Raw genomic sequence first — 26,515 nt, forward strand, 5'->3', positions numbered from 1 at the left:
GTGAAACTTGAAAGGGCTCATAAAAGATTCACAAGGATGTTGCCAGGATTGGAGGGTTTGAGCTATAGGGAGAGGCTATATAGGAAGGGGCTTTTTTCCCTGGAGTGTCAGAGGCTGAGGGGTGACCTTATAGAGGTTTATAAAATCACGAGTGGCATGGATAGGATAAATAGACAAAGTCTTTTCCCTGGGTTGGGGGAGTTCAAAACTAGAGGGCATGGGTTAAAGTGAGAGGGGAAGGATTTAAAGGGGATCTAAGGAGCAGCTTTTTTATGCAGAGGGTGGCGCATCGGAGGAAGTGGTGAAGGCTAGTACATTCACAATATTTAAAAGGCATTTGGATTAGTCTATGAGTAGGGTTTAGAGGGGTATGGGGCAAGTGCTGGCAAATGGCACTAGATTAGGTTAGGATATCTGGTCAGCATGGACGAGTTGGATCAAATGGTCTGTTTTTGTGCTACACATCTCTATGACTCTCTTCCATGGCTTTGAACAAACAATACACTTTACTATATAATATTAGTAATACAATTTACAACGCATGTACAACTTATTTCTACCATCTGGAATTAATGTGTATTCAACATGTGTAATGGCAGTTAATCAAGTTCTTGCAGAGCGTACAAAAATAGGAAATGCAATCAAGACAGCTCATAGATTTCACAGCAACACACTCCAAATGTTAAAATAGTAGGTCATCAAATCTCATTAAAATTCACAAAGGATTACAATTTTTCACCTTTGCTGATCAGACCTTGAAATTCACTCTCAAGTGCAACCCCACCATGGACCATCTCAATGACTTGTCCTGCTCTGATCAATCATCCACATCTCTTGGGTCCATACTCCCCTGGAATGTGAAAACTGCACTCCAATAACTTATTCATTGATACAATTCTTGCTTTTTGCCAGTAGCTATTTTCACCAACTTAAATCATTGCTTGTGTTTTATTCCTGAGCTTCCATCTTGCTCAGCTGCAGCAAGCAAATACTAGTTGTGGCTTTTCACTCACACCTGTACTGAACTATTAGTGGCATCTTGCCCCCTTGTGAGTCATCAGAACTTCCACAGGTTTTTCCTGAACCCTAACTGTGACTGCTAGCTGCCTAGTAACTCCTAGAACTTGGCATGAGTACTAACAACACAGAGATATCCAAATGTTCTTGACTTCTACCCTCTATCCCTAACCATTCAAACTCAATATAGTTTAGTTGCCTTTTTGAGCAATAAGATCATGGAGATTGCTTCTCCTTCTCCTGGGACTTCCCTGAACCCCAACTACACGCAACCATTTAAATGCTGTTTGATTTCTCTGATCACTCAACTAGTTCACTTGAGTAACTATAGTTCAGTCACCTTCCCTTTTTATGCAGCTGAAAATCAGCATTTCTAACATGATGCCTTCTCTCCAACTCACTCATTTCTTCTGACATTTTTTACATTCTCTCATATTCTGAACTATCCTGAGTGACAGAAAATACTGCAAAACAAACTCCTGCCCTCAACTCTTGGAATTGAGTGTGCTCTGAATGTTATAGTCTCAGAAAATGCTGGCTTGCTAAGCGCAAAAAAATGTGGTAGGTAGACAATTTCACCAGATGAAGGGTGGGAGAAGTTGGAAAATCTGTTTCATAAGTTGCCAGATTGCCTTGATCCCTTACAATGCATGTACTGGCGCAACAGGTCCCCAGCAGACCCTATCTCCCTGGCCCTACACTCATCTCTGGAACATCTGGATAACAAGCATAGCTACATCATGCTCCTACTTATTGACTGCAGTTCCACCTTCAACACCATTATTCCAAACAAACTCCTCTCTAAACTCTGAGACCTAAGTCTTGGCTGCCTACAATGTAACTGGATCTTCAACTTCCTGACCATGGACCGCAGTGAGTAAGAATAGGTAATATCACCACCTCTGCCATAATCCTTAACACCGGTGCCCACGAGACTGTTGGTCAAATTCTGCCTCAACTCCATTTACAAGTTTGCTGTGACACCATCATTTTGGGATGGATCTCAAACAATAATGAGACAGAATACAGGAGAGAAATTGAAAGCTTAGTGGCATGGTGTGAAGACTGTAGTCTCTCTGTCAATGTCAGCAAAATGAAGGAGCTGGTCATTAATTTCAGGAAACTAAGTGAAGAGCACACTCTATCTGCATCCATGGTGTTGAGGTGGAGATGGTCGAGAGTGTCAAGTTCCTGGTAGTGATGATCATCAGTAATGTGTCCTGATCTACACATGTTGATGTGATGGGCTAGAAAGCATAACAAATGTTCCCACTTCCTCAGGAAGCTAAGGAAACTTGGCATGTTCACAGGGACTGTTACCAGTTTTTATAGATGCACCTTAGAAAGCATCCTATCTGGATGCATCACAATTTGCTATGTCAGCTGCTCTTCCCAAGACCACAACAAACTACAGAGTCATGAACACAGCCCAGTCCCTCATGCAAGCCAGCCTTCCATTCATTGACTCCACCTATACTTCCTGCTGCTTCAGGAAAGCAACCTAACAAAATCAAAGACACCTCCCTCCCTGGTTATATTCTCTCACCCTCTTCTGTTGGGCAGAAGATATAAAAGTTTAAATACATGTACGAAAAGATTCAAGAACAGCTTCTTCTCTGCTGTTATCTGACTTTTGAACAGTTCTTTTGAATGTTAATTCTGGTTACTCTGTTGCACCTTCTCTGGAGCTATAATACTCTGCTATTCTGATGTACTTTGTATGGTATGATCTGCCTGTATAGCACACTAACAACACATTTCACTGTATCTTGGTCTTTGTGACAATATTAAATCAATCAATCAATCAATCAATTAAGTTACAACTGGCTGAATAATACACGTGCCCTCTCCCCACCTGCATATTGTACCATTTGTGTTGATGAGTGTGATGCTAGAAATGTACAGCAGAAAGTAAATGTTTTGGGCATAAGCCCTCCCTGATTCAAGAGCTTATGCCTGAAATGTCGACTCTCCTGCTCCTCGGATGCTGCCTGACCTGCTGTGCTTTTCCAGCACCACACTTTCTGACTTTGATCTCCAGTATCTGCAGTCCTCACTTTCTCCTATTGTACCATTTGTGCCCATCTACTGCTGCTTTGACTGACCCATGGGTAAACAGGCAATAGTAAGCTGAGGGTTTTGCCACTCCTGAGGTTTTTCTCCGGGGGTACACACCCGCGTAGTGACCCATTGGCAACCTTCTTGCCCATGCTGTTGGTGCAGTCTCCTGTTGGCAACACCATGTGACCTCTCAGGGGCTGCACACGAAGTATTCCTCCCCAGCTTTCAGTTCCACTTCTGATTCCATTGCCCTGTCAACCCTAGCATACCAATCACTTTGCCAGAATTCTCCAGTTAGACCCTGGACTTAGTGGAAAGTGTGGCACTGTAAAGGTTTCTCCGCAGAACTGTCTTTGGTTTTACTTCATCTTTGGTGATCTATGTTATGCTGTACTAGTGGCAAAGATGTGCATCCAATTTCTTGATTTGGAGATGCCGGTGTTGGACTGGGGTGTACAAAGTTAAAAATCACACATCACCAGGTTATAGTCCAACAGGGGCTGCAATTAAGGGGCTTCCAATTAAACCTGTTGGACTATAACCTGGTGTTGTGTGATTTTTAACTTTATCCAATTTCTTCATCTTGTTAGGGTGTGCTCAGTTAACTTGCCCTCCCTGCATATAGTTGGGGGTATAGCTGTAGGCTTTATTGCTGGTTTTCTATCTCCCGGTCTATCAAATGCTCTGCCTGATAGGGATTACTGGACCAGTGAGTCTCCACACTCTCATGTTTTTTTCAGGGCTCCTCTGGACAGTAAAGGTGAAGTTTTGACATTTATTGGAATTTATTGGAGATCTTCACAAAAAAATAGTGCATTTAATATTAATCAAATGGCTCTATCATAAGTCAGTAAGAGGATTGCCATACTTCTTATCTTCTCTTCTGCAGAAGGTGAAGAGAGATTCCTTAGGTGTCCACTCAAAGAATGACTCTCAATGTACGGGTGAGCGTGGATATAACTAGGCTCCTCAGTCCCAGGATGGGGAAGGATTCACAGATCACCTGAAGTGGGATATTTTCCTGTGATCAGGAATGTCAACCCAAAGAAGTTTTTCCCAGCTATGTGTTTAACCCAGAGTAACACCTGGAATAGAGTCAATCTGATTTCTTGCTCCCAAGATGATCATAATGTGTCCTTTCTTTCATCTTCAGTTGAAAACCCGAAGAGGCTCAGAGTACCTCATACAGTACGATACCGAGTCTGTCATCGGGGACTGGTATAAGACAATCAGTGAAAGTATCAATCACCAGGTAAGTGACTGAGAAAGCAGCCAGACATATTTTGCGTATGATGGATGAGGGAAAATTACACTGGGAGGACGGAACATTTACTGTCAGCAAACCAAAGGAAAGGGACATTGAAGCTCTTCAAACACTCAAAGTTATTGCTGTAGAATGTCTGTTCTTCTTTGGAAATATAAATCCAGTAGGATTGGAAGTTTAGGTTTCAGTTTCTTTACCGAGGACTGATCGAGCAATTTGAAATAAAGATTTGATCAGTTAGAATTAGGTTTTATTATCACGTGTGCTTAAGTACAGGGATACAGGAGTACAGTGAAATGTTTCCAACATTGCCATTCATGGTACCATCTGAGGTACAGGTTCCTAGGTACAAAATATTAGATTAAGAATAGAACAATAGAGAAATAAGTTAACAGTTCAACATTACAATTCTTGTCAGGATTAAGTAGTACATAGGAAATAAAGTTAAAAGTTTCAATCAAGTGGCTATAGAGAGAATGTGTCTTGTGGGGATTTGTGTTGAAAATCCTAAGAAATATACTGCAGGAACGGGGTGACCTTTACAGATCTCTGGAGGAGGAGTGACTGTGAAGACTAAATTTGCAATCTGCCACAGCCAAGTAACTGAGGCCACTCGTAGAACACAGTCAAAAAGGAATCCAAATCTGAAGAAATGTGTGAGTGTGAAGAATATGGATCTCAATATCAATGAATACACATCAAAAAGTGTGGTGCTGGAAAAGCGCAGCACGTCAGGCAGCATCCGTGGAGCAGGAGAATCGACGTTTCGGACCTAAGCCCTTCTTCAGGAATGAGGCTTGTGGGCCAAGGAGGCTGAGAGATAAATGGGAGGGGAGTGGGGCTGGGGGGGAAGGTAGCTGGGAATGCAATAGGTAGATGAAGATGGGGATGAAGGGATAGCCGGAGAGGAGGGTGGAGAGGAAGATGGACAGGTAGGACCGTTCAAGAAGGCGGTGCAGAGTTGGGAGTTTGGGACTGGGATAAGGTGGGGGAGATGGAAAATGGGGCAACTGGTGAAATCCACATTGATCCTTTGTGGTTGGAGTGTCCAAAGATGGAAGGCATTGGGTGGTCAGAGTTTGGTAATGGAGGTGGCCGAGGACCTGCATGTCCTTGGCAGAGTGGGAGGGGGAGTTAAAGTGTTCAGCTACAGGGTGTTGGGGTTGGTTGGTGCGGGTGTCTCAGAGATGTTCTCTAAAATGCAAGTTGGCATCCTGTCTCCCCAATATTGAGGAGACCACATCAGGTGCAACAGATGCAGTAGATAACATGTGTGGAACTATAGGTAAATTTCTATTGAATGTGAAAGGATCCTTTGGGGCCTTGGACGGAGGTGAGGGGGAAGGTGTGACAATAAAGCCTAATTCTAATTGATTAAATCTTGATTTCAAATTGCTCCATCAGTAATATTTCATGGAAGGGTAGACTATGGGGGAGAGATGGTTACAATGGTTAATTTAGATGAGGAAAAAGGTAGGCAGAGGTGAAATAGAGCATTAATACTGACAAGGAGTGGTAGGACTGAATGGCCTATTTCTGAGCCATATTTTTTTTATTGCAGGCCATGTGGTGAAGGTGTTCCCAGAATATTGTTGTGTAGGGAATTCCAGCATGTGGTCCCTGCAATGTTGAAGGAGTAGATGATATTTCCAAATCAGAATTAGGTGTGATTTAAAGGGGAACTTGTGGGTTGTGATTTTTTCATACAGCTACTGCTTCGATATTGGTGTCTCCCTCTTTGGAAAGTACCTTTTTGTATTGGAATGATGTCCAAAGTCCAGGATTGTAATATTTTTATAGTTTCTCCTCACTTGTTGCTCGTTACCATAGATACCACATGTGGCAAGTATGAGGATGGGTCTAGCCTAGAGCCAGTGTGTAGTTTGTGAAAAATGGAAATGGCTATGACGGAGGCAAAGCATGTTCTCATCCATTATCCTCCAGATTGTAATTCTCAGAAATACCCACAAATCTCTAACATCCATGTGTAATGGCATTAATTCAATGTATTCTCCTTTGCTTCTCTATTTAAGGTGGATACTATCAGCACAGATGATGTTGATGCTGATGTAACTGGACCAGAGAAATATAACAGCAAAGACAAGGATGAGAAGAGGATTCGTGGTAAATGTCTGAATGAGTTTGTAGTGTATTTACCATTGGGCAATGATGGAATGATGGACCAATTTCCGATTCTTGTATCACAGAATTAAACCAAACCCCAGATCCAATCCCCCAGGACCTCACGTCGATGTGTGTGTCTCTCTCTCTCTCTCTCACCTCTCCCTTATTCTCTGTAAAATTGCTTCACTGGGTCTGAACATTCCATAGCTGTTTTTGAGTAATGATGCAGTCTGCTTGTCTCCAGGGGCTTTGACAGGCTGAGGCAAATGCATATCCACCCATGACCTTTCTATTTTTACATGGGGTGTGCGACTCATTCCCATTCCCAATCACTTCCCAAGGTGCTATAATTGCCTATTCCCTGGCATTTTTCTACCCCACTTTTATGAATTTTTTAAAAATGTTTTTTCAATTATACCATTGGTGGCAAGGCCAGCATTTGCCCATTCCAAATGACCCTTAGTAAATGGTGGTGAGCTTCTTTGTTGAACTACTCCAGTCCGTATGGTGTAAGGACACTGGTGCTGTGAGGGAGGAAATTCCAGCATTTTGACCTAATCACAATAACGAAATGAAGATCTAGTTCTAAGTTGTGTCCGTTCCAGAACATCTATGTCAAAAGAACAGTTTGTGCACAGTAGACCCATCATCTCCTTTGATCTCAGTTTCCCTCAATGCAATGACCAGGAGCTTCTCCAGCATCCTGGCCCCATTTCATATTCCCTGGCGGTCTGTTCCATCTAAATTCTTCTCCAAATTCTTCCAAAACAATGTCCTGAATCAAAACAAACTGTTGGAGAAACTCAGCAGGTCTGAAGAAGAATCATGTTGGACTCACAATGTGAACTCTGTTTCACTCTGAACAGATCTGCCAGATCAGTTAGAGTTTCTCCAGTGCTTTGCTTTTGTTTCAGATTTCCAGCATCTGCAGTATTTTGCTTTTACTCTCCTCCAAATCATAAGATGTGGATTCAAAGTCCTACTTCAGAAACTTGAGCACAAAATCCAGGCTGAAGGTCCAGTATAATGCTGAGGGAGTGCTGCACTGTTGGCCTCACCACCTTCTAGATTAAAGGTAAATGGTGGGTGAGCATCACAGAACCCATGGTACCATTTGAATAAAAGCAAAGCAGTCTTACCTTATATTTCTTCTGAAGTAGCATTACGCAGACAAGTTATTGTGGTCACTTATCTCTATGCTGTTTGCTGTGCATAGTTTGACAGTCATTTTCTCCAATTGCAACAGGAACGAAACTTTGCAATGACTTAATTCACTGTCAAGTCCTTCCCACATCCCTTAGAAACTCCGGTCTAAATTCTGAATCCTGAAAGTATGGAAAAGAAACAATATTAAAATAAGGACCAAATGTTTCAAATGGCGGAAGCAATGTTCCCTTTAAAGCTGAGTTGTGTATGGTCTTTTTGTTTAGTGTGGAGTCCCCTTATATCTTTTCAGCACAGTAGGTCACACCTATTACTTTTCTGAGAATGAGGCTTGTGCAGTAATTTCTGAATGGTTAGTACACAACTTAGTAAGAATGTTGGGCGGGGTTGGGGAGGTGTCTGTAACCAGAGAAGAGCGATTTGAGGTAATTGTGAAAAGATCCACAGGGGAGATCAAATGATTTGTTTTACACAGAATGGGTTAAGTCTCAAAAGCATTGACTGAAAGGGTGGTCGAAGCAGATAGAATAATGACTTTAAAAACACTTGGAGAAATGTTGCAAGGAAACTTCCTTGAAAGAGCTTGAAGTGACGTGATGGGCCAAATTGTCTCTTTCTGTACAATTTGATTCAATGAATCAAATGCTGGGAGCAAACCGATCTCCATCTTGAAACATCACAACATTTTGAACTGCTTTTGGGTGATGTAAAGATTTGTGCAGTTCCCTGGTCGCACCCTACTTTGAGCTGTCTTGCTCCCGGTATACAGGAAGTGATGTCAGGATTAACTCTTTCTCTCTTGACCTTTATTTCAGGGGTTCCCAGAAGTACCTCGGTCAGCAGTACTGAAACCACAGATCACAAGAAAGTCAAGATCAAATTGAAAAGATTCTTGCAGCGGAGACCAACACTGCAAAGTGTGAGGGAAAAGGGTTATATCCAAGGTAACGGAAGATGATGTGAGGCAGCGTAGCAAAAAAAAAACTACAGAGCATTCAGAGATCGCACAAGTTACCATAACATGCCAACCATTTTGTTTTAGTTAGAGCCCCTCCAACAGCTAACAATATGATCTATTTTAATTGAGACTCCTAGGTGGAATCTTTCTCTCCTGAAGGTAATTGATCAGTCAGCATCAAAATCTACTGTTTTCTAGTCACAGAAATTCATTTGTGGCTATGAAAACCTTCCCGCCACTTAATTAAGATCCTTAAGTGTTCAAACAAGGGCCTCTTTGTGGCACAGCTATGATTAACCCTGTTTACAGCAGGCGAGACCGCCAGGAGGTTTCCTGACTAGTAAAAGTGAGCGGCCCACTTCAGAGGGTGCAGATGAAGCTGGGAGGGTGGCAACTGAAAGCCACACACTGGTCCTTGCTTATAATTCCTTTCCAAGACCCTTCCCAACAATTCCTAGAATCTGGCATTGCTGTGGAACAGGCAGCTAGGCCTCGGAAGCAGCAGTGCTGCTCAGTAATTTTCTATGTACTGTGAACAATTTGTTTTTGTTCTATATTTCTATACATTTTGTCCACCTCAAAGTCACAGGAATTAGTACAGTAGGAATACACTTGGCCTATTGTACTAGTTTGCAATAAGGCCTATGTTCAAACATACGGGGAGTTTTTCTTTTTAGTACAGGAAATTTTAAATGATATCATAAAAAGCATAACAAGGAAAAAAGATAAAGTGAAGAAAGACAATTGGCCATTCAAACTGGTTATGCTTATATGAAAAATATACTGATTTTCTGCATCATCTCAAATCTCCTGCTGTATCTTCACATCGCTTAATTCCCTTGGTTCCCAAAACTCCATCTACATTTGTCTTGAATGTACCTGGTGCCTGATCCAAGGCTGTCTGCTGGTGGGCTATTTCAACAATTCACAACCCTTTTAATGAAGACGTTTATCCTCATTTCAGTCCCAATTACTGAACCCCTTACTCTGAGACAATAACTTGTACTGGAAATGTGTTGCTGGAAAAGCGCAGCAGGTCAGGCAGCATCCAGGGAACAGGAGAATCGATGTTTCGGGCATAAGCCCTTCTTCAGGAATTCCTGATGAAGGGCTTATGCCCGAAACGTCGATTCTCCTGTTCCCTGGATGCTGCCTAACCTGCTGCGCTTTTCCAGCAACACATTTCCAGCTCTGATCTCCAGCATCTGCAGACCTCACTTTTTCGACAATAACTTGTATTCTAAATTCCCCAACCAGGATTGAGGAATGCGAAGGCAGAGGTCTTCTCTTAAATTTTGGAAAGTACCAGTCTTCAGGGATTCTTGAGATGCATTTGTAAATGATGAGGATTGTGACATACTATTTTTTCAATAGAATAATTTTAATTGAATCTGAATATTATCAGAAATATTAGTCTAATGGTTTATGAATATAATACTCTATTAATCTAGTCATAATTTGTTCTGTATAATCATGTATTTCACTGTTCATGTCTTTTTTTATATCAGTGCATGCTTGTTAGTTAATAGTATTCCACCATGTTAATGTAATTGGTGAGTTGGAGCACGTATATTGTGAATATAAAATAATCTCAGATGGGAAGTTCACAAGTCTATGAACATCCTTGCGCTAACTGTGCAATGATTTGACTAAATCAGCCCTGTAAATGTAATATGGATGGTATACATTTTACCATAGACACTATTCTAGGAGAATGTACCCATTCATATATCATCGAGTTTACAGCACCTTGTCCTGCCTTGCTTTAACTCCTCTGATCTTCATTCACTGTTCTGAGTTTTGTAGTGTGGCTTGTGTTTAATGGCTAGAGACTCAGCATTATATGATTTTTGGGTTTTACAGATCAAGTATTTGGCTGCTGTTTGGCAGACCTGTGCCAAAGGGAAAACACCACAGTGCCACATTTTGTGATGCAGTGCATTCAAGCTGTGGAGAAACGAGGTAATGTTTGGGAACTCTGTCACTTAACATTGGACCTTTTCTGAGGAATATCATTTCAGACACATAACTCAAACATTTTTAATTTTACCTTCCAATCTCTCATTGTGATGATCATTAACAGATAAAACAAAATTCCTCCCTTTCCTTGTAGCAAACTTTTCTGTGTTCCACCCTCAAACTTTGTCTATCTCTACCATTTTCTCTCCAACTCTTTCTCTGACACTTTGGTTCTCTTTCTGTTTGATGTCCATTCTTTGCTCTCTGAATAGCTCACATACCTCTTTTTGTCAGCTCTACACGTTCTCATTCCCCCTTCTTTCTGTCATAATGTCTCCTCTCCCTCCTTTGTCACTCACACCATCCAGAGCGGAGAACGGGGGGGGGAAAGCAATGAAGCTGGATATCATATACATGCACATGGTAGATGATGTCACCAACAGGAAATGTACAATTTGAGAGCTGACAGCAAATAGACAGGAAGTGAAGCCAGTCTACCCATGCATGGATCAATAGCAGTGGAACATTGCACAGCCCATCATGACGTGGTTTGTCTGCGAGACACTTCCAAGCATGAAAAACCAGCATTTTGGGAATGTGACGAAATCTCATCTAGTCCTAAAGTCGGAATATAAAAACTCTGCCAGTATCCTGATTATGGATCATTACAAATTATCAAGAATGTATCTTGGGGGAATTGATGTAGCACCTATTTTTCTGTTGTTTGATTCAGATATGATCACTGCCCTGATTTGAGAAAGCCTTATCTAAGAATTTAACTCCTTTTGACCCAGAGCATGATTGAAACATGGAACTTAATATCACAAGATATAGTTTAAGGAAATGCTAGATAAATAAATTATGGGGTGAGACGAGACATGGGAGGGAACTTCTGTGAAACACACATACCAGAGACCATTTGCACTGAGTGGCCTGTCTCCATGTTGTACATTCGATGTAATTCATAGAATAGAATCATAAAATCCCTACAGTGTGGAAACAGGCCCTTCAGCCTAACAAGTTCACACCAACCCTCTGAAAAGTAACCCACCCACACCCATGCCCCTACTCTATTACTCTACATTTACCTATGCATCCCTGAACACTATGAGCAATTTAGCATAGCCAATTCACCTAACCTACACATCTTTGGATTGTGGGAGGAAACTGGAGCACCCGGAGGAAACCCATGCAGATAGGGGGAGAATGTGCAAACTCCACACAGACAGTCGCCCGAGGCTGGAATCAAACCTGGCTCCCTGGTGCTGTGAGGCAGCAGTGCTAACCACTTAGCAACCATGCAAATTCTCTTTGCATTGATTCATACATCAGTATATATAATACTTATGATGTATTAATAGCATGACATGACCTAATAGCATGACATAATAGAATGACATTGCTGTTCTGTCCTATCCTTGTGTCAACCTTTCTGGCCTGTTCTCACCAGGACTCTCCAATTTCAAACTGAAAGCTGTGCCATGCAAAGAATTCTCAATGATCTCCTTTTCTCACCTGTTAGGTTTGGACATTGATGGCTTGTACAGAGTCAGTGGGAATCTGGCGATCATACAGAAGCTACGTTACAAAGTCAATCATGGTGAGACTTCATCGCTTAGCAAAGATGTGACAAAAAAAAATAATTCAATTCAAGCTTGCTAAAACTACATTGCTGACTTGTATTTAGCACAGTAAAAGCTCCTAAAGTGTTCACAGAAACTTAATCAGGTAGAATTTGATAGCACCTTACCATTTGGAGAGGCATCCAAAAACATGAACAAAGATGCAACTTCTATAGGTGCATCTAAAAGAAAGAAAAAAGGCAAAGAGAATTAGAATTGAAATGACTTCAGACATGGTCACCAACTATGGGCTTCAAGAAGGCCTTTGACAAGGTGCTGCACAAGAGGCTACCGAGTAAGATAAGGGCCCATGGTGTCAGAGGGAAGGTGCGAGCATGGGTAGAAGCTTGGCTGTCTGGCAGAAAGCAGAGAGTGGGGATAAAAAGGTCCTCCTCAGGATGGCAGCTGGTGACAAGTGTGTTCCCCGAGGCTCAGTGTTGGGACCACAACTTTTCACTTTATACATTAATGATTTAGATGAAAGATTTGAGGGTATTCTGTGCAGACAGTACAAAGATTGGTACATGAATAGGCAGCATTTAGGAGGTGGGGAGGCTGCAGAAAGATTTGGAAAGGTTAGGAGAGTGGGCAAAGAAGTGGCAGATCGAGTACAACATGGGAAAGTGTGAGGTCATGCACTTTGGTAGGAAGAATAGGGGCATGGACTATTTTCTAAACGAGGAGAAAATTCAGAAGTCTGAAGTGCAAAGAGACTTGGGAGTTCTAGTCCAGGATTCTCTCAAGGTAAACTTGCAGGTTGAGTCGGTAGTTAGGAAGGCAAATACAATGTTACCGTTCATCTTGAGAAGACTAGAATATAAAAGCAGGAATATACTTCTGAGGCTCTAGTCAGATCACATGGTGCGCAGTGTTGGGCCCCATGATGAAGGGGGGCACCTAATTGAAACATCCAGAATACTGAATGGCCTGGACAGATTAGATGGTTGGGAGAAACTAGGACCCGAGGGCACATCCTTAGAGTAAAGAGAAGACCTTTTAGAACAGAGATAAGGAGAAACTTCTTCAGCCAGAGAGTGGTGAATCTGTGGAATTCATTGCCAAAGAAGGCTGGGGAGGCCAGATCATTGAGTATATTTAAAACTCAGATAGATTCTTGAGGATCAAGAGTTACGGAGTGAAAGCGGGAGAATGGGGATGAGAAATGTATCAGCTATGATTGAATGGTGAAACAGACTCGATGGGCTGAATGGCCTAATTTCTGCTCCTCAGTCTTTTGGGATAGCACGAGAGGGCAGTGAGGGAGTGGTAAGGTCATATGATTTGTCCACATAAGTGAGAATTTTAAATTTGAACAATTGAACAGAAGTCATTGTATTTCAGTAGCTCAGGAGTGATGGGGACATGGGGCTTGGTTCTAATTAAGAAGCAGACAGCAGAACGTTTTCACTTGAGAGTCAAATAGAAACTTAATGAATATTAAATGAAGTCTCCTCTGTCTTTTAATCATACTGTGAAATCTCTCTTTTGTGAAGTGCTCATACCTCCCAATTCTTCCAATGGCACCACATGCCCCATCCATGCTAACTAGTGCCTGTCTATCCTCTCCGTCAACAATATTTTGCCCTTACACCTACTAGAGTCGCAGAGTGTGGTGCTGGAAAAGCACAGCTGGTCAGACAGCATCCAACAAGCAGGAGAATAAATGTTTCAGGCATAAGCTCTTCATCAAGAAGGGCTTATGCCCGAAACGTCAATTCTCCTGCTCCTTGGATGCTGCCTGACCAGCTGTACTTTTCCAGCACCACACTCTTCAACTCTGATCTCCAGCATCTGGAGTCCTCACTTTTTCCCTCTTACACCTACTATGCCAACTCATCCAGTATCCATCCCTGGACAGACTTTGGCAGCCCAGCTGTGATTAAATGAAATAAAGTTCTCAGTATTTACTACTTACATCATAGTATTTAAAAAGTCTAATTTTGAGTGTGTTTCTAACTCTCTTCAAATACTTAATCCCGTATTTAAAGAAATGTTTTAAAATTACTTCATAACTTGGAGAAGCAAACATTTTAACCTTAGCCCCATGTCACTGACAAGTTTATAACCTCTATGGGCTGCTAATCAAATTGTGACATTAAGACCCTCCCAATCTAATAATGATCAGTTGTGAATGTAGTCAAAAAGCACTAAACCTATATCAATAATTCTGCCTTACGTCAACAAATATCTATTGAAATCACATGGGCTGTTTTTTAAAAAAAAAGTCAACAGATTGATTGTTTTTTATTTCAAACTTTAAAAAGCAGTGTATTCAAATGACTTGACAGCAAGTCAGTTCCAAAGACCTTATTCATTTTTTATACTCATCCAAGTCTATTCCTAACAATTCCAAAGAAGGGTATCCACCCTCTCTACAAGGGTAGATTACTTCTCCAAAGAGCTCTGGCAGATTTATAACTTCCCCTCAAATGTCAAAAGAATGGTGGTATCGTGAAGAAGGTTATCTCAGAGTACAATGGGACCTTGATCCAATAGGCTGATGGGCTGAGGAGTGGCAGATGGAGTTTAATCTAGATAAATGTGAAGTGCAGCATTTGGTAGGGCAAATCAGGTCAGGACTTATACAGTTAATGGAAAGGACCTGGGGAATGTTGTCAAACAAAAAGACCTTGGAGTGCACATTCAAAATTCTTTGAAAGTGAGTCGCAGGTAGACAGGGTACTGAAAAAGGTGTTTGCTATGCTTGCCTTTACTGATCAGTGCATTTGGTACAGGAGTTGGGATGTAATCTTGCAACTATACAAGACATTTGTTAGGTCACTTTTGCAATACTGTGTTCAGTTCTGTTCTCCCTGCTGCAGGAAAGATTTTGTTAAACTTGAAAGAGTTCATGGTGACTCAGTGGTTAACACTGCTGCCTCACAGCACCATGGACACAGGTTCGTTTCCAGCGTCAGGTGACTGTCTATGTGGAGTTTACACATTCTCCCTGTGTCTGCGTGGGTTTCCTCCAGGTGCTCTAGTTTTCTCCCACAGTCCAAAAATGTGCAGGTTAGGTGAATTGGCCATGCTAAATTGCCCATAGTATAGGTTAGGTGCATTAATCAGGGGAAACGTAGAGTAATAGGGTAGGGGAATGGATCTGGGTGGGTTACTCTTCAGAAGGTTGGTTTGGACTTGTTGGGTTAAATGGCCTGTTTCTGCACTGTCGGGCTTCTATGATTCTATGAGAACATTTATAAGATTATTGCCGGGGTCAGAGGGTTTAAGCTGTAGAGAGAGGCTGAATAGGCTGGGGCTATTTTCTCTCAAGCGTCAGAGACTGGGGGGTGACTTTATAGAGATTTATAAAATATGAGGGGTAAGTTGAATAGTCAAGGTCTTTTCCTCAGGGTAGAGGAGTCCAAACCGAGAGGGCATAGGTTTAAGGTGAGAGGAGAAAGATTTAAAAAGGACCTAAGGAGCAACTTTTCCATGCAGAGGGTAATGCATGTATGGAATGAGCTGCCATAGGAAGTAGTGGAGATCAGTACAATTATGACATTTAAAAGGCACATGGATGAGTATATGAATAGGAAGGGTTTGAAAGGATATGGGCCAAATGTTGGCAAATAAGACTAGATTAGTTTAGGATATCTGATCATGTTGTACATCTCTATAACTCTATGACAAATCATTTTTCAAAAACATGGGTGACATAATTTGGTTGTGTTTGAAGGTAACTGCATGTTTAAAAGTGCCAATGATTCTGTGAAATACCTGAAATAGCCCACACCACAAAAATGATGGATGGGACAGGAGTGGAACAGATTGATTCCAGTCCCAAGTATCATTTTGGCTAAGGCACAAGCCCTTCCAACTTGATGAAAATTAGGCCGTTAGTGATGTGGACACTGAGTCTGTTACCCTTATTTGGTGGGACCTAAATGTGGTTCTGAAGTGACCAAGAAAGTCACTAAATCCTAGGGTTTAGCAATCAATGCACCACAAACGGACAATTTTTGCCTATACTGGAAATAATGTCCAAATTTTAGTGCAAATCTTTGTACATGGCAGTAACAAAATGACTCGTATTGGGATGACAGTTTCTTCCCCAAAAGGCTAAACTTTGTATAAACTTTGGCAATGAGAGTCAAAACCTACTTGACCAGGTTGGAGATCACAGCTCTTTTCATCGCACAGCCAAACATGTGACCCAGTCAAACAATGCTGGAATTTATAACTGGGATTGGGACAATGTCATTTTCATTGGAAGATGTGACTCGACCATTGCATATTAAGGTCAAGTAACTTAAGGATTGCTCAGCAGGTAAACTCCAGTTATGTGGAGATGTGTAAGTCTTTGTCAGTGGTGGCCCTGTAGCTTAACTTGTTTATTTGTTATCTTTCTTTCATAGAAGAAAGTGTGAACCTGGAGGAAGGCCCATGGGATGATGTCCATGTTATCACTGGGGCCCTGAAACTCTTCTTCCGAGAACTGCCTGAGCCACTTTTCCCATTTAACTACTTTGAGAGTTTTATCAATGCAATGAGTAAGTAAAGGTGAAATATTCTTTGTGCAAATGCTCCCTCATTTTAAGCCCCAATTGCTGCTTTTGCTAGCAGCTTTTTGATAAATTGAAAAGTGTAAATTGCCTGTGACCTCACCCACGTCTTTGTTTTACTGTCACCTTGCATACATAAAAGAGGTTTTGGAATCAAACAGAGTCAACTAGTGATCCGAACATTTAATTATTATGACAGTTCGCATTGCAGGGGAAAAGCTGAGAAAACATTAACAAGATAAGAATATAATGTGCTACACAAGGTCTTAGTTAATGTATAGATATTGCATTCAAAATGAATGGTTTCTATGGAGATACTTGTATTTCAGAGGGAATTGAGATTGGGTGATAGAAAATGGTCAGGTCAGTGGGAACTGGTTGTAAGTGATAACAAAGCACTTTATCTCATGAAAGCAGTATAAAAGATTGCCGTCAAACGTCCTTATTGCTGTGCTTCAAGAATGAAGAAAGACAATGTGGTAATGTTACTGCACTGGTAATCCAGAGACTCAGGCAAATGCTGTCAGGATATGGGTTTGAATCTCACTGCAGCTAGTGGAATTTAAAGGCAATAAATAGATTTGGAATATAAAACTGGTGCTGTTAATGGCAATCGTGAAATTTGTACAATTGTTGTAAAAACCAACCTGGTTCAATAATACAGGATGGAAATCTGCTGGGTCGTGGCCTTGTCTATGTGTGACTCTAGACCCATAATAATGTGATTGACACTTAACTGCTTCCTGAAATGGCCAAGCAACGAGTTCTGGTCTTGCTGGTGAAGCCCACACCCCAAGAATAAAGGAAAAAAATTAATTAATAGTAAAGGCTAACGTATCAGTTGCTTCCACTATTGGTTCCTCCACCTACATTTTCTATTTTGCTAATTTGTGTGCAAGTGTACCCAAATCCTTTTGAACACCAACATTCACTAGTCTGTCGTCTATTTTAAAAAAAAATCTTTTGTTTTCCTGTTTTCTCTGCCATAGTGGTAATTTACCTTTCATTATATTCTATACCCCAACTGCCACACTTCTTCATTTAACCTGACTACATTGTTCACTTTCCAACCCAGCTTTGAATCCGTGACAAACTGGGAAAATTTCAGTTCCCTCATTTGTAGCCAGCATGTAAACAGTACATTTTCAGTATCTGTAACTAGGCAGGTTAATTGATTTAGTTTGTTATTAACTGGAATTGGCAGCTCTATTAAATACAGTTTATGGTTTAATGCGGTGTTTCACTTTTTTTAAAACCCAAGCCAAAAAGATGACTGGTGAACTAAGGAAATCTTATCTCCTCTGGGAATCTCTTTGATTTTCTTCATGTTTATAATTAAGCAAACAAACAGTCAGGTGCACTGCCTTGTAGTGAGAAACTGAAAGCTGTGGAAATTGATATCCAGCAGGATAGGTATCCTGTGTGTTGCTGCTTTTGATCATAATAGCCAAAATTGATGATGTTCCTGCAAAGCACCTTTGTAGTCTCATGACCTTTCACAGGTCCTAATGACCCTGTGTGTAAAATAAGTGAGTTATATTTATTCATTGAGTTCTTCTGGTGACCTCTATTGACAAGCTGGATTGAAGGTGAAGCAGCAGCAAATGAATTTATACTCTTTTTCTTTTTGCATAAGTTTAGTTTACGTTAAACTGCCATTCAGCTGAATGGTATTATGGTGCACTTCACTGGACCTTTCAGACTGATACTTGCAGGACTTGCAAGTCTGTTACCAACTTCAAATGGTCATGGTGTGAGAAAACACAACTGTGGCAAAACTGGGGAAAAATGTTTTCTCCCCCAAACACTGCACTAAAAGTTAAAATGCTATCTTCTTTTTCCTCCACAGAATTAGGAGATCCTGGACAGCGTTTGACATACATCAAAGATTTAATCCATTCACTCCCTGTGTCCAACCATGATACCATGCAAGTTCTCTTCAAACATTTGTGCAAGTGAGTACCTGTTTTCGCTCTGAATGAATTACATAGTACAAAACCCCAAAAGGCAGGCCAGAGATTAGGAACACTGCAGCAAATAACTCACCTCCCAACTTCCCAAAGCCTGTCCACCACCTACAAGTCACAAATAATCCCCACATGCCAGGATGAGTACAGCTCCAAAAACACTCAAGCTTGATGCCATCTAGGACAAAGCAGATCAGTTGATAGCCAGAGTTTAAAACATTTAAAAGACATTTGGAGAAGTACATACAGTCATAGAGATGTACAGCATGGAAACAAACCTCTTAATCCGACTCGTCCATGCCAACCAGATATCCCAACCCAATCTAGTCCCACCTGCCCTATGGGGGGATATGAGCCAAGTGGAGGCAGGTGGGACTAGTTTAGTTTGGGCTTATTGTCAGCATGAACTGATTGGACCAAAGGGTCTGCTTCCATGCTGGATGATTCTAAGTGAAAGCAGGTGCGGCACAGTGGTTAACATTGCTGCCTCACACACCACAGACCCAGGTTCGATTCCAGCGTCAGGTGACTGTCTGTGTGGAGTTTGCACATTTGCTGTGTCTTTGTGTGGGTTTCCTCCGGGTGTTCTGGTTTCCTCCCACAATCCAAAGATGTGCAGGTTAGGTGAATTGGCCATGTGAAATTGCCCTCATTGTTCAGGTAAGGAGCATTAGTCAGGGGCTAAATATAGTACAATAGGGTTGGGGAAAGGGTCTGGGTGGGTTATTCTTTGGAGGGTTGGTGTGGACTTGTTGGGCCGAAAGGCCTGTTTCTACACTGTAGAGATTCTATGAAAGATGTTTAAGGAGTAAAGTTGTGAAACACTTAAACATGGTATTTCTACTTTATAATAGAAACTGTGTTTTTTATTTCAAATAATTATTTTTAATTGGCCACAAACATTTTTATGTCGTCTTAAGTTGGGCACTATATAACAAGGTGTGATTAGTTTTCATTACAGCATTCATTAGCAAGAGTTAGGTGGCTCTTGTTTGACTTACCATATAGTCCACCAGTTTTAACCTGTGCTGTAATTAACATTGAGTGCTTCCACCAGAGTATTCAATTAGAAATGTTTATATTTGATCATGCCGCACATGATATTGGCAAGTCAATACTGGACTGGATTTATTTAAAGTGGATGTTTATGGGGAAATTAGTCATCAAGGATTGTTTGTTCAAATTGAGATAAAGGGTCAAAGTTCATCAATGTTGTGGGGATTTGGAGGGAAACTTAGAAAAATGAAAAACAGAGGTCTGATGATATCACAAGAGGAATTTAAAACTCTAGGCCATATGAAAGAGATGGCTAAGGAATCCCTGCTTGTAAAGGAGTGCATTAATAGAGCAGATGGTTCAAAACACTCTGATACAGGATGAAGGAAACACTGTGTAAGTGATAGCAGTACTTAGTGTGCAGAGATCATCAATAAGTTATAATAAATGAGGGAAATACAAAGATTTAGACCTGAAATGGTGCAGGTTTGATCTTCAGTCCAGGCAGAGTTATTAGATCTATGTTATGGTCATTGTAATATGGCACGATTTGCCTGATTTTGCCAAGCCTAATGAATGGGAAAGCAACTGAGGTCCTTGGCCTGTTTGGTTAGTGGTTTTGTGTGAATGTAGTTTAGCTCAGCCATGGTGCCTCAGAGGCAAACAGCTGCCTGGCCAAACTTGCACAAGAATAACCGTTTTAGTTAGCTATTATATCGTGGCACAAAAACAGAAGTTGCTGGAAAAGTTCAGCAGGTCTGGCAGCACCTGTGAAGAGAAATCAAAGTTAATGTTTTGGGTCTGGAAGGGTCACTGGACCAGAAATGTTAACTCTGATTTCTTTTCACAGATGCTGCTAGACCTGCTGAGCTTTTCCAGCAACTTCTGTTTTGGTTTCTGATTTACAGCATCCGCAGATCTTATGGTTTTTATTATATCACAGTCCTTGGCCAGTTTTCATATTGCTATATATGAGTTTAATCAAGAAGAGAATCTTCATTTAAAAATTGAGGAAATAATTCATTTCACAACCAGTCTCCAAGCAAGGTCATCCATTGATAAACTAATTCCCAGGAATCAGATAGAATTTAAAAAACTCCAATCTGTGAGGAGTTAGCTATTACAGTTATGAAAGATTTGATGTGGTAGGCATTGAGGAAATGTTTTTGACTTTTTGGGGACACCGAATCCAAGGGCTATAAAAAATGCCTGATTAAACCTAATAGGAAATTCAACAGAAACTTCTTGACCTAGAGATTGGTTAGATTGTGGAACTGAATACTGCAGGTAGTTGAGATGACAAGTGTTGGTGAGTTAGAGTGGAAGCTGACTAAGTACGAGCTAAACAGGAGTAAAAGGGGTTATGCTGATATTATTCTACTTGAGCTAATACTAAGTATAAAACACTGGATAAAATCAGTTGGGCTTAAAGGCCTGTTTGTGTACTATGTAAATTTAGCCCAGTATCCCATTGATCCAGGGTTAAAGAGGCAAAAATCTTATTATTCTTGTTCCTAATTGATCAATGGGAACTACTGATATGGACTTGGCCATGCATTGAGGGCTGGATGGGGTTGAAATGTTTGTACTTAGCTCATTTCTCAAAAAGATTTATGTTGCCTGCTTTTCCAATATTTTTGTCCCTTTTCTAATGTGGGCATTGACTCAAAGCGAATGCAAGGATAATTTTAATGGTATGTTTTAGGATTGAACAATGGTGATATAAAATAGCATGTGGCTTTCCAAATTATAATAATCTCCTTCACTCTCTTCTAGTGTGATAGACTACCGCAACCAGAATCGGATGAGTTCCCAGAGTATGGCGATTGTGTTTGGCCCCACCCTCCTGCGACCAGAGACAGAGACAGGAAACATCGCAGTCCACATGGTCTACCAGAACCAGATTGTAGAGTTCATTCTTAATCAATACCGAAACCTTTTTAATGAAAGCCAGGAATTGACCATTTTTAGATGAGCAACAGAATGGGGCAGTGTAGCCTAACAGAGGACTGGTGTGTGTATGTATGTGTGCGTGTGAGTGCATTCCTAGAGTAATAAGGAGTTAGATGTGTCTGCATGCATTTGACCTAGCAGACATAGCCTTATGCAAAAAGAAGAAAGGCTGTTTCTCAGGACCTGGTCTGACTCAACTTCATGTTTATAGATGGAGAAGCATTATTCCAAATGGGTCACATTCTGGGTGGACAGTGTCTTGAGCCCTGAGGCACAGTACAAATGAGCCTTCTCATCTGATTGACAACTTTGCTTTGCTGCTGTGCCTGTGGTTTTTGTTTTCAATATTCCGAGATCCTTATGTCTGGATCCAGCCAAGGTGCTGTGCTTATTTCAACTCGCGCCTGGAAATGATTTTTGGAGAAAGTCTTTCTAGCTGCTGCTTTCACTGTGTGGCTCATGGTAGTCCTTGGGATTCTGCCCAGCAAGATTAATTTGTTATGAATCAGCACACAGCACTTTAAAGTGTGCTTTTCTCTCTCTCTCTATTCTGAGGCATTTTTACATGTGATCTGAAATCAGTAATAAGAACTGGATCTAACTTCCCAAGGTATTGGATGTTCATGTTTATGTATTGCTATTTATTGATATTGTGTATAATGATTGATTGTGCAGTTTATGAAAGCACATTGAATTGGGAAAATTGTAACACTGGAGATTATATCACACATGAGTAACTGAAACCTGTGGGAGAAAGTCATATTGAAAATGATTTATCCGGGCTGTTAAGTCAGATAGTCAAGCAAGCTAGGGTTATAATGCTGGAGTTGAACTGAATACACTGTGTTCTTACAGCAATGTAATAGTGTAGTTTCCTCTAACACTTCAAAGAAACTGTTTTACTCAAAAAGGACATTCTGACGATGGATAGTACAATTGTGGTAGGTAGTGTGAGGTGGAGTTTAGAGGAGTTAGAATGTGCACTTTAGCGAATTATGAAGAGTCATTCCACTGTGTAGTTTATTTACTGTACAACTCCTGATGTTCTCAGATTACTTGATGATCAAGTAATTTTTTTTTCCCAACTTGAAAACCGAGATAAAAGGCCCATTGTGCAGGATACCAATAAAGTTCGAGAAGAGTGGGAGGTCGAATGAGGTAAATGAAGTAGTGGTAAAGCAGTGTCAGGTTTAATATAATACATTACAGGAAAGGGAAGAGTGAGAAAGTATGGAATTGACGCTTTCCAAGAAAAGAATTGGAAAAAAATGAGTTTGAAGTAGCAGTCGCATCTTTCTAGATTCCATTTCTTTTTCACCATTTAAAATAATACCAATGTGAAAGGAAATTTTACTCTCCAGAATAATTGGAGTTGACTTTCTGACTTTGCAATTCCAATGAGGAACCCCTCACTAACCATGAAATTGTGGAGACTTTGTCTCTGATGTTCCAAGTATTAAAGGTAGAACAAACTTGGAATGTTGCAAATGTCTGAAGCTGGATCTAGTTAGAGATTTGGCCAGAAGGGATCAGCATTGCTATGGAGCACAGTATTGAGGTGCACACAACATCTGGAAGCTTGCTTATGCAGAAAGCAATTATCAACAATCTTAGGAAAGGCACAAAAAAGTTGAAGAATGCAAATGAACTTAAGGAAGCAATAGGGAGAAGGATGCAAATCGACTTGAAGCAGATGATTCCCCTTGTGAGGAAATCTAGAATGAGAGGTAATGGTTTTAGGACAAGGAGTAGCAGATTGAGTACACAGATGAGGAAGAATGGCTTTTTCTAAATTGTTGTGAATTTGTGGAATTCCCCACCCCAGTGCACAGTGGATGCTGGGACACTGGATAAATTTGACGAGGAGGTAGATAGAACTTTAATTAGTAACAATTAAAGAATAATGGGAAGCGTGCAGAAGAGTGAAGTTGAGGCTGAGATAAGATCGTATCAAATGGTGGAGCAGGCTCGGGTTGCCAATTCCTGCTCCTAGTTCTTATGTATGTTTGTAAGAATTATTGAAATACAGAGCAAGCTGGAATGATGGATGACTTTTTGAGAGTTCTGAGACAGTAATATGGAATAGTTGTGCCCAGTGGCAGGAGGATTAGTAACCAGACGATGCAGATTTCAGATAATCAGCAAAAGATTCAGAGGGGAGATGACGTGCAACTTTTTTTTTATTTCAATAGGTTGTGATCTGGAGAAAGCGGTTGAATCAGATTCAGTAATGATTTTAAATGGACAAATGGAGATATACTCAAATATCTGTAGAATGAACAGCTTAGTAGATTGCTCTGTCAAAAAGCCAGAATGGGTCCAGTGGGGCTGAATGGCCTTTTTGTTGTGTTGAAAGATTCAGCAATTCTCTGCAGGGTTTGACTTAAGCTCAATGTTGCCACTAGAAATAAGGGGATGGAAAACATTGTGGGCAAATGTACCATGTGTGGTATAACCTACAGAAAATGTTGCAGTGCAGCAACAACAATGTGACATTCACAACCGTGTGATCCAGTCAGACACGTCAGAGTTTATAAATATTAGTTGCCCTAGCAGTCTTAATTCAGATTCATTGGCATGTCAGTTTCACTCTAGATTTATAAAAAATGTCTGTTTAAGAATCTGTTTAATTGAAGTCTCCATTGCAACCCCAAATATTAAAATCCTCTGGGACAGTGGGTGAGCTCATCATGTGACCTTCCATTGAATCCGAGAGACCAAGTAGGTCACATAATGGGAGACAGCATCATTGATCTTTCCTTCATGGAGAAGAGGTGCTAGGCCTCAGGCATCAGTGTCCCCACAGAGGTGGGAATAAACTAGAGAAGTATAGAGATGTATGTGGTGTCAGAGAGGTGGTGATGAAACATTTTACCTAGCCTGTGAAAGCACTGCATGATGAGGCCCAAACTCCCACACTGTAATATTAGAAATTGATATTCAATATAGCCACTGTCTCTAAGAGCACTGAAAATTCCTCAACATATTTTATTATCAATATTTCAGGACTCAACTATGTCAGTATTTCTTAGTCCACAATGTTCATTTGGTGAACTACCAATCCCATTCAGAATTTCTGGAAGAAATGCAAACTATTTGTGAGGTTCTCACTGGGGAGATGAAAGCCAAAACTGATAGCAGAGATTGGCAGACTTTGGTGATCTACCTTCCAATATCCTCCACTAGCACCATCCCCCTCTGGTATACAACTGAGCAGCAATGGCCGAGTCCATGAAGACAGTTGTAGTCACTCTCGGGCAGTATCCAGAGAACGCTCCTAAGAAAAAGGGTAAGGAGAGACATTGAAATTGATTACAGTGTTAAGTGGTGATTCATTTACTGGATTGTAATCTTCACAAGTCTGCTGTTTGATCTGGGAGTATCCCTTTGCAAACTTCCGACCTCCAATATAATCTCATGACTCACCATATACATAAGAACCTCTGAGGCATTTTGTGATGGTAGATGTTATGGAAATGTACTATAACACAAAAATACATTCTTTGGGAAGGAGCCAGAAATTTGCATGACACCACCCTGAGTTAAAATTAACATTTAATTGATTGAAAGTATACTCTCTGGTGGACAAAGGGTGTAAGTTATTGATTTGGACGTCTACATGATGACAGGGTGGAAAACTACAAAAATTATATTTACTCTGAGAGGTTTGTCAGTAGATTGCCTTTCTCTTTTCCACAACTCATTTCAGTTAACTGGCAATCTTCAATCCCATATTGTTCCTATACAATGTGAAGTTCAGTCTTAGTGAGTTTTGAGAAAATTTGTAGCTCAGGTTGAGGTTCTGGATGTAAGTTTGCTTGCTAAGCTGGAAGGTTCATTTTCAGACATTTCATCACCATACTAGGTAACATCATCATTGAGCTTCCGGTGAAGCACTGGTGGTGTGGACCTCTTCTTATTTATGTGTTTAGGTATCCTTGGGTTGGTGATGTCACTTCCTGTTCTTTTTCTCAGGGGATGGTAAATGGGATCCATTTAAACAGAATGGTTCCTTTGACATCATCATTGAGCTTCCGGTGAAGCACTGGTGGTGTGGACCTCTTCTTATTTGTGTTTAGGTATCCTTGGGTTGGTGATGTCACTTCCTGTTCTTTTTCTCAGGGAATGGTAAATGGGATCCATTTAAACAGAATGGTTCCTTTGACTGCATCAAGGTATAGTGTTTATTTTACTTAGTGTGAATGCCACACGTTGAGACTTTCTGTCTATAAGGGATGGTTTGGCAACTACTGCCCTAGTAGGAAAAAAAGTGAGAACTTCACACTGACTCCAAAATATAATGCCCCTTTCATCCTGAATCAATTCTGTTCTACTTATGTTACCACTTCCAGGTGAACAGATCTTAAACACAATGCCTTAAACAGCAGTTGACTGATGAAATGCTCTTCCTTCATTGAATAAATGATAACTATTGAATCATTTGGAGACCAGTGAGCTTGCTGAGAAAAGCATGAGGGGCATGGATAGGGTAAATAGGCGAAGTCTTTTCCCTGGGGTCAGGGAGTCCAGAACTAGAGGGCATAAGTTTAGGGTGAGAGGGGAAAGATATAAAAGAGACCTAAGGGGCAACTTTTACACGCAGAGGGTGGTACGTGTATGGAATGAGATGCCAGAGGAAGTGGTGAAGGCTGGTACAATTGCAACATTTAGGAGGCATTTGGACGGGTATATGAATAGGAAGGGTTTGGAGGGATATGGGCCAGGTGCTGGCAGGTGGGACGAGATTGTGTTGGGATAGCTGGTCAGCATGGACGGATTGGACCGGAGGGTCTGTTTCCATGCTGTACATCTCTATGACTCTATGTTGAATTTTTAAAAGTAAAATTGCCACACTCTGCCTAACATTACCCCAGTTAAAATGGAAGTGTTCCTACCAGTGTAAAATAAAACCCATCAGAAAATTC

At 40.9% G+C, this 26,515-nt stretch overlaps 1 protein-coding gene across 2 annotated transcripts in view; it reads left to right on the forward strand.

Moving 5' to 3' along the window:
- arhgap27l (Rho GTPase activating protein 27, like) overlaps positions 1-25,426 on the forward strand; it is a 134,098-nt gene extending 108,672 nt beyond the window's left edge. For both annotated transcript variants that reach the window (XM_043675268.1, XM_043675269.1), the window contains 8 exons: positions 4,232-4,330; positions 6,376-6,466; positions 8,446-8,574; positions 10,452-10,550; positions 12,070-12,147; positions 16,528-16,662; positions 18,524-18,629; positions 21,414-25,426. In XM_043675268.1, coding sequence (XP_043531203.1) covers positions 4,232-4,330; positions 6,376-6,466; positions 8,446-8,574; positions 10,452-10,550; positions 12,070-12,147; positions 16,528-16,662; positions 18,524-18,629; positions 21,414-21,612 — 936 coding nt within the window. In that variant the 3' untranslated portion in view covers positions 21,613-25,426. The remainder of the gene's footprint in view (positions 1-4,231; positions 4,331-6,375; positions 6,467-8,445; positions 8,575-10,451; positions 10,551-12,069; positions 12,148-16,527; positions 16,663-18,523; positions 18,630-21,413) is intronic.
- The last annotated feature ends 1,089 nt before the right edge of the window (positions 25,427-26,515 follow it).

This window comes from Chiloscyllium plagiosum, chromosome 33 (assembly GCF_004010195.1).
Source record: "Chiloscyllium plagiosum isolate BGI_BamShark_2017 chromosome 33, ASM401019v2, whole genome shotgun sequence".
In the NCBI taxonomy this organism is placed as follows: domain Eukaryota; kingdom Metazoa; phylum Chordata; class Chondrichthyes; order Orectolobiformes; family Hemiscylliidae; genus Chiloscyllium; species Chiloscyllium plagiosum.